This window comes from Zootoca vivipara, chromosome 7 (assembly GCF_963506605.1).
Source record: "Zootoca vivipara chromosome 7, rZooViv1.1, whole genome shotgun sequence".
Lineage (NCBI taxonomy): Eukaryota > Metazoa > Chordata > Lepidosauria > Squamata > Lacertidae > Zootoca > Zootoca vivipara.
The window spans coordinates 63,840,581-63,849,344 of NC_083282.1; the positions used below are offsets into that span (position 1 = coordinate 63,840,581).

The 8,764-nt window shown below is 46.3% G+C and overlaps 1 protein-coding gene across 1 annotated transcript; it reads right to left on the reverse strand.

Moving 5' to 3' along the window:
- Positions 1-1,265: 1,265 nt before the first annotated feature.
- On the reverse strand, positions 1,266-8,419 carry PHLDA3 (pleckstrin homology like domain family A member 3). The gene is made up of 2 exons (XM_035123849.2): positions 7,554-8,419; positions 1,266-2,858 (listed from the first exon to the last, which is right to left on the reverse strand). The coding sequence occupies exons 1-2, from the start codon at positions 7,912-7,914 to the stop codon at positions 2,710-2,712; spliced, it is 510 nt and encodes a 169-aa protein (XP_034979740.2). The 5' UTR covers positions 7,915-8,419; the 3' UTR covers positions 1,266-2,709.
- Between the last annotated feature and the right edge of the window lie 345 nt (positions 8,420-8,764).

Genomic DNA, 8,764 nt, shown 5'->3' on the forward strand with positions numbered 1-8,764 from the left:
ATTCAAGATTAGAGCCATGTTAGTTGTGGTTGTTTATTAAAAAAGAAAACACTTACAGCACCTTGAAGATTAACTACTGTAACTGTATTTTAAGAACCAGAGCTTTCATAAGACCAGTACTGTACTGTTCATTTCGTTAATGCTGAAAAATGGTTTAGACAACAGCAGTTGCACTACGCTCTCAAAAAGTGGCCTCGTTATTTCAACAATCCATTGCATTTTTCATTGCAGTCCCTTCTTTAACATATTCAGTGTTAATAAATAAATTAAAAAATTGTCCAGTAGCACCTTAGAGGCCAACTAAGTTTGTTCTGGGTATAAGCTTTTGTGTGCATACACACTTCTTCAGATACACTGAAACAGAAGTCACCAGACCCTTATATACAGTATAGCGGGAGGGTGGGGTGGGGTGGGGTTTTTCTCAGAAGGGTAGTAGGAAATGGGTGATTGACTCAATGGGTATGGTAAACCTGTTGACGACTGTTAATGACTGCAAATTATGACTGTTAATTAGTCCTACAGGAAAAAGCAAGGGATAGTATGCAGATGACGAAAAATAGCTTTAGCATATGTAATGAGACAAGAATCCAATATCTCTATTCAGTGTTACACAGTGATTGGGAAACAGAGCCCAAGTTATCTGTTACAGCAGTCAACCTTTTCCATTTCAGCAACCCCGACATGGGGTTATCATAGGAGCAGTGTTTTAAGAAAATTATGGTATATTCCCAACTTTCTTCTTGATTTTAGGAGCCAGGATGACCAGGCAGCTTTAGCTTGTCAGCCAGGAATTCACACTATCAAATATCAAAGGAGGCCTGTCCTCTATGCATTCAGTTTCTCTCTCTCTCTCTCAACAAAAATTAGAAAGCAGGTGGCACCACAAGCTACATTGCATCATTCCCACTTAAGGATCTCAATGGTCCAGTTAAAGGCCCATGGTCTAAGGCAGCAGGCGGGAGCTTGTGGACCTCCAGATCTTACTGCAGGCATCCCCAAACTTTGGCCCTCCAGATGTTTTGGACTACAATTCCCATCTTCCCCGACCACTGGTCCTGTTAGCTAGGGATCATGGGAGTTGTAGGCCAAAACATCTGGAGGGCCGCAGTTTGGGGATGCCTGTCTTACTGAACCACAACTCCCATCATCCCTGAGCATTGTCCATTGTCCTGAGCATCAGGCAAGATCCTTTAAGCAAAGGCATGATGAGCCCAACTTTAATAAAGGACCATAAAGGCACACTTCTAAAGCATGACACATGTGCATTGTTGATTTTCTTGAAATTTTATTAATAAAAGGTTATACATAATGACCAGTAGTTAGGAGTAAATGAGCACCCATTGTTCGGCCCTCAGACAGCCATCGCCCTGGTAAAAATGAACAGCATCCTTTTCCATCTGGGGATTCTCGGACCAGCAGTTCTATTCCCAATGGATGAAGATGCTCCACCAGGGCCCTAAGACCTGCCTGTGCCTGCCTCCTTGCCATGGCCCATAGTAAGTAAATGGGCCTTGAATCAGGAGAAAGAGAAGGTGACAATGGCATTCACAGCCTCAAGGTGAGCATGACAATCTTCCTTGTGCATGGTCAAATAGGATGCTCATTTTTGTGAGTAGTCCTCTTCAAAAGCTCATGTTCCTCCCTGTAATAGGCCCTGTTAAGTTGTTACCCACATGAAGGGGGAATGTGACTAAAGAGGTGGCCCCCTTTAGCTTTATCCCACTTGTGCTGCTCCATCCAGTTTCCCACACTTTCAGGGCCACCCTCTGCAGCGGGGAGACTGCTGCTCTCATGTAAACATCTCAAGCAAACTAGAACCCGGTGCTATTAGGCCTCTCAGTCACATGGGGAGCCTACATGAGTGCAACAAGCTCGCCACTGCAGACATGTGCCCTGAACATATGGGAAGCTGAAAGGAGCTGCATGACAGTTTGGCTAAAGATGGATTGCCCCTTCAGACATGTAATGGTCAACAGTATGTAAGGGACCTAATGAAATGGATGTACAGTGGGACACCGGAGTGATTCACTGAGCTGGAGCTATTGGTCATAATGATGGGACTCTTCCTGTCCTCTAGTTCTGAGCAGAAGGCCTCAAGTGAGCAATACTACAGAGAAAAGTCATTTAAGAGAGTCTCAGAAGTCCACACAGGCTCCTCCTTAAGGTGCTTAAATTTTTATCCGGCCTCTCTGTTAAGTCCTGCAGGCATCTCCCTGGCAACATGTGACTTCTCAGATCAGAATATCTGGTTCACCATTGCTCCTTCCAGCTCAGTCACTCAGTTCTCTCAGGAGAGATGCTCCCTTTCGACCATGAAGTCATCAGATGGGTCCTGGCATGCTCAGGAGTTCCTTCCCAACGCTCCTCATGATCCAGTTAATTCCTGCATCGCCCATCCAGCACTCGGCTGGTGGCAGACAATGGAATGGAATGATTCTCTTTTGTCACTCTTGCTGTGTCTGTGTCTTCAACCTAACCTACAAAGTCCTATGGTGTGGACCACCATAGGTAAGAGAGTAGAGAAGCAACCTATCAGTCCACAGCAGTTTGGAGGGGGCTTTGTCTGTGTCTTAAGTATCATAGCAAAGACACAGCCAGAAAACCAATGCCCATTCTGGTTATATTTGTGACCCAGGTCTTGCTGTACGCTTTGGGCATCACTTCATTCTTCAGCAGTAATACCACGGAAGAGAACTAATGGATCTAAGTTCAGTTGCAGCTGGAAATTGCCTTCTGTCCATTGGCAGGTGGATTCACAGCCATCAGTTCCTCTGTATTCGCCATGTTCAGCTTAGGGTCTGGCTCCTTGGACCCATTCACCAGAATCTGGCCAGCTGGGGCTGCCTCATGTTGAAATGCTGCAACAGAAAAGGAAAGGAGGTGAATCTTTGGTTAGACTGGAGACAAGCTGGACAAAGGGCCAGACTATTGCAGCTGCTGATGTTTGAGGAAATTCAAACTTGGAAGACCTGGGAGCAAGCATTTCCCGCGGCAACTCCTAAGCTTTGCATTTCCATCCCCACAGAGATGCATTTGGCACATTCATTATACAGCTCTTGCTATATGGCTTTACCATGGCTTTCGACACCTATCCTATTCTTCTGACTGCAAATTGTTTCAACAGATTTCGATATTAGAATTTTACATTGTTGTAAACTGCCCTGGGACTTTAGGGTGAAATGCAGGCAAGAAATAATAATAATAATAATAATAATAATAATAATAATAATAATGGAGCAAAAGCACCCAATTCTTACAGGGCTGTTACATTTACAATATATTGTAAAGAGCTTTGTAGACTAAAAGGTGTTACTGAAATCATATTAATAATATAACAATAAAGTTGATAGAATTTCCTTGGACTTTGTTATTTTAACTCATGAGCAACTACTTATTCTACAAGCCTATTTTATAGTTTTGTTTCTCATCTTTCAATTTTTGTCTGTTTTTGTAATTGTTATCTCTGTTTTATATACATTATAAAATGAAATAATAAAAACCACCACTACTACTACAACAACAACTAATAATAATAATATAACGGTAATAATAAATCCAAAACCCCATAATGTCAAAAACATGACTTGCAAACAACAAAATAGTGTTTTTCATTTGAGCAATTCCTATCACTAGAGTAGGAATGAAAGTTTAACAGGGATTGAAGTATGTAATTTTGTTACATCTGAAATTGTGGAGCACCTACTGTTATATCTGAAATTGCAAAGAGCCACTTGAGTCCTAGAAACTTCCTGTCAAAAAGCCATTCTTATATGAGAGGCTTGTTGGATGGAGCAAATTATCCACAACTTGCTGGCCTGAGCAGACACTGAACAATAGTCTCATGTTCACTTGCTGGCTGATGGGGATTTGCAGTATGACAAGTTAGAGCAGGACAAGAGAAACAGAAACTGGGCAAGAATATATACAAGGTATGGGAGAAATCACACAGCCTTGGCTGAAAAGACCAGTAACATTTTCTTCCTGCATAATACAGTCAACATTGGAGACCAGCCATACTTGCGATGTTCAGGGATAAACTAGATGCAATGGCAGCATGTCCTGGTGCTTAAAGGTGGACCTGCCCCAATCTCACAGAAATGTGGTTTCCAAAGCAGTAGGTGTTCAGGTGAGGAATCCAGACCCAACCTTTCCACCCCTCTTCATGCAACATCCCCCCCACAATCCCTCTGTCCACGTGCTTTTTTCCTGGTCATGATAACTTCTGGTATCAGGGTTTGGTTGCTGTGGGTGAGGGGTTAAAATACCCTTCAAAATACCCTGAGCCTTTGATATGCCACACTATTAAAATAAGCATGATACCTCAGGAGTGAGGAAACCATGAAGAATTATACTGTTTTCCATTCCCTTGCTTAGGCTTCTCTGGCTGGGTGCAGCTCTAGTAACATGAGAACAGGGTGTATCACATGCACGATCCAACTATCTGCTAACAGTGAAGGGCATTTGTCAGCCTACCTCTTACTAGTTAAAAGAGCAAGCAGGTGTAAAGGAAAACAAATCTTCTGCTGATGGACAGAACACAAGAAGAGCCCTTGCTGGATCCAACCATCTCGTCCAGCATCCTGTTCTCGCGTGAAACACACAAACAGGACCTGAGTGCAACAGACCTCTCCCCACTGGCCATTCTGAGTATTTGGCATACGGAAGCATATTGCCTCCAAGCAATGAAGGAAGAACATAGCCATCAATAGCTCTGGCCCCCATGAATTAATCGGATCTTCTTTTACTGCCATCCAAGTGGGTGGCCTTCATCACATCTTGTGGGAGCAACTTCCGCAGATTAAATGAAGAAGTGCTTTCTTTTCTCTTCATCATACCTTTAGTTTCATTGGATTTCCAGGCCCCCCCACGCCCCCCCACAGTTCTACTGTTATGGGAGAAGGTGTGGAAAGCCTTCCACTTTCTCTACAATATGCATGTTAGGCACACAGTCTGTTCCTACATGCTTCTTCATGCTCAGGCTGAGTGGAGATCTCCAGAACCAGAGAAATTCGATATATGCAATGGCTATTTGGTCAGCACCTAGCAAGTGTCAGTCAAAGGATCAGGGCATGCAAAATTTTAGCATATGTCAAGACTGCCTCGCACCTTGCCCATATTTTGGCAGATTTCAGGGCAGATTTCAGGGCAGAGAAGCTATGGCATAGCTCATAGCTTCTCTGAGTTATTCAAGCCCCTTCGCCACGACAAGGCATTGATCCATGAAGGGGCAGGGCACCATTAGGGGGCAACAAATATTTTTTACAGTGGAACCTCGGTTTTCGAACATAATCCATTCCAGAAGACCATTTGAGTTCCAAAATGTTCAAAAACCAAAAAATCAATATGGAAGCCTCAAAACAGAAAAATTAATACGAAAAACTCAATACGGAAGCCACCTCAGAAGTTTGACTTCCATCGTGAATTCGAAAACGGAAGCATTTACTTCTGGGTTTATGGCATTCAAGTTCCGAAACATTTGTCAACAGAGACGTTCAAAAACCAAGGTTCCACTGTATCTCCATGCAGGTGCTATTTGGGAGGGTGGGGGTAAAGGTTCAAAAGAAGAAGATTCACATGGATTCCTGAACTGAGACTGCTTTTTTTCTCCTTCCTTACTACCTCTCCATGTATTGTACTTAAACCTTGTGCCTGGCAAGGTTTTTTTGTCCTGTGGTTCTCAGTCAGAGCATAAGATATTGCCCAACAACATGTCAATAGAGCATGAGATGGAGTAGGCCAAATCACTGATGGAAAAACAGGGTGTAGCCAGTGGTTGGGGTTTTGGGCCACCTTGATTGTTAACTTCATGTTCACATTTGCTACCAAGCTGATTAGTTATTTATCAGGAGCTCAGGCTATAGAGTACAATGCATGCTTGTAAGTGAGTGGATAGAAGTAGTTTTATATAACCTGCCTCCTGGGTGAGAGGCTGCTCTGGTATAGAACTGGGCCTTCTCAGATGGGGGAGGAGTATTAGATGGTCCAGTGCATATCCACATGATACATTTCAAGCACAATGAACACATATTTGAAGCACATAACTTTCCCTTGCCTCAAACAATCCTGGAAACTGTAGTCTCCCTCTAACAGAACTACAGTTACCAGCACCCATAACAAACTACAACTCCTAGGATTTGGGGAGGGGGGGTCACGTGCACTGGAAATGCTTTAAATATACGGGGTGGTTATGAGCCCATTAGTGCTTCAGAAATGGGGACAGCATCCTGTGTATGTGGGGGTGTAATACTGTCAGGTATGAGTGGCTGGGTGATAGAGATAATATTTAAGGTAGTGAATGATCATAGTGGTTGTGTGCAATGGGGAGTAAAATTCAGGGGGTAGTTCTATAATAATGTAACACAAATTTCAACCAACATGACATTATACTGCCTTGTAATGCTCTCTGACTTTATTTATATTAATATTGTTTGTGGGTAATTATTATTATTATTATTATTATTATTATTATTATTATTATTATTACCGCCCTATGCCTGGGGGTCCCAGGGCGGTTCACAGAATAAAATCAATATATAAAACCACAATATACTTAACAAAAATAATGGATATGGATATTGCTTGTGTATCTACTACAAACCACTCTGTGAGCATCAGGTAGTATGCAGTCTACAAATAGAAATACTATTAATGATGTTCTGCCTCAGGCACCAAAACATCCTGGGCCTTTCTGTATATTCTACCATACATATGAGTAGTGGAAACCCTCTATCTGCCCACCAGTGGCATGCAGTCAGTGGACTAGAGGGACTAGGTAAGTCCCCTAAACGTTCCCAGTAATTAAGTAATTAGAGTATTAAAATATTCATGCCTAGTGCCCTTCCTCAAAGCCCAAGAAGCTTCTGCCTGGCCTGGCTTAGGGAGGGAGGCACGATGCTCACATGCACAACTTTGCAACATCACAAAGTCACACACACGATGTCCCGGGGGGGGGGCATCGCCCTCATAAGCTGGTGCCTCTAGCCCTAATTGTTCCCCTGTAATAATAAATAAATAATAATAATAATAATAATAATAATAATAATAATAATAATAATAATAAATTCACTGCACACTACAGGTGTCCACAGCTTGGTCTCAGCTCCACCAGGAACTCCAGGGAGCACAAAAGTGGGGAAGAGTGCTCTCTAGGCGGCTACCTGGTCACATCCCGGGTTGTAAAAAGGAAAGGAAAGGTGCCAACCCCCCGTCTTTTGATGCACGTTTCTGGATGAATTAAGGCAAATGGAACCAGCGTGATAATGACACACATATTGTATGAACGCCTGAAGCCACCTCGTGCTGACTCAGATCACTGCTACTCTGACTGGTGGCAGAATCTCGCCACCGTCTCTGGCTGGATCTTTCTCCCACTTCTGCTACCGGAGATATTTTAAACTAGAAGTACCCGCTGAGCCCCAGTATGCGCAAAGCACGTGCTTTGTCTGCCCTTCTGCTCTGTCCATCGTTTCCTGGGCAGACGGGGCGCGATCTCCTTGCGCTACGACCCCATGCCGGGCTCCCCCTGCGCGCCATCCCCGACGTGCCCGCCTTACCGGCTCTGCAGCTGTGCCTGGCGCGCACGATCTGCACCGCCTGCTGGTTCTTGAAGCGCACCAGCGCCATGGTGATGTCGGCGTTCCAGCTGGGCTCCTCCTGGGGGCAGCGGAAGTCGATCTCGGCGCCGCCGTCCGTGACCAACGTGAAGTAGATGTGCCGCTGCTTCCACTCCACGCACTCGAGGGCTTTGACGCGCGCGAAGGGGATCTCCTTGCAACGCGTCGAGCCCCGGCTGCTGGCCTCGAACAGCCGCAGCCCCTTCTCGCCTAGCAGGCACCGCTTCCTCTTCCAGAGCTGCAGCAGGCCGCCGCTGCGCTTCTCCAGCACCCCTTCGCGAAGCACCTTTTCCGACGCCATGGGGCTCGAGCTGCCCAGGATGCTCTGTGAATCGCCGCCGCCGCGTGGTCTGCCAGGAGCGCTTTCCTCTTCCTCCTCCTCCTCCTCCTCCTCCTCCTGGCCGTCCGGCTTCCGAGGGAGAGACCGAGGGAGACAGAGAGAGCCCGCCCTCTGCCGCGTGAGCTCCGACGGAGGTTGCCCCGGCCTCTGGGCTCCGGGATATGCCGCTACATGCCCGCTCGCTTGTGCCTCGCTCTTCCCACTCGCATTCCTTTCCTGCTTCGCCAGGGCCTCGCCCCAGCTCTGCCTGCCGGGGAGAGGCAGCGCTCACGCCCAGGCGCGGGGCCGGCTGCGCTGAGAGAGCCCGCGGGGCTGCTGGCGTGCCCAGCTTGGGCTGCTGGCGCACGGAAAGGAAGGTGGCTAGGGCTCGCCGGCATCGTGGGCGGCAGCGATGGCTATCTATACGCTGCTGAAGGGGCGGGCATAGGCAGGTAGATTGAGAATCGGGCTACGGCTCGGAGAAGCCACGTCGGACAAGGCACCGCAGCAGACGCGGCCAGTTTCCCACGCGGAAGTGCTTCCCATGGACAGAGGGGGTCGCGCGCGGTCGTGTTTTCTTGTGGACAGAAAGCATAGAAACCAGCTCCTAGGAGTCGGGGTCCTTTCGGCCCCCCCCCCATATTTGAGCGGACCGCCCCCTCCAATTGATGAACATTGCCATTCAAATGGTGCGCGTCCTGTCATCGATTCTGCGGGGCAGAGTTTACCTGGTCGCACCCAATATTTTATTAAAGTTGGCACCCCTGATCAGAAGTACTATAATAAAAGCCAAATGGGCATCTAGGCAAATAAGTTACTTCAAGGCCAGTGG

What these genes read in the sequence shown, in the direction of transcription:
- PHLDA3 (XM_035123849.2), bottom strand. Translation starts at nt 7,914, where the DNA reads ATGGCGTCGGAAAAGGTGCTTCGCGAAGGGGTGCTGGAGAAGCGCAGC. An exon ending in CAGGCACAGCTGCAGAGCCG is followed by an intron (nt 2,859 to 7,553) that starts GTAAGGCGGGCA and finishes TTTCTGTTGCAG; the next exon opens with CATTTCAACATGAGGCAGCC.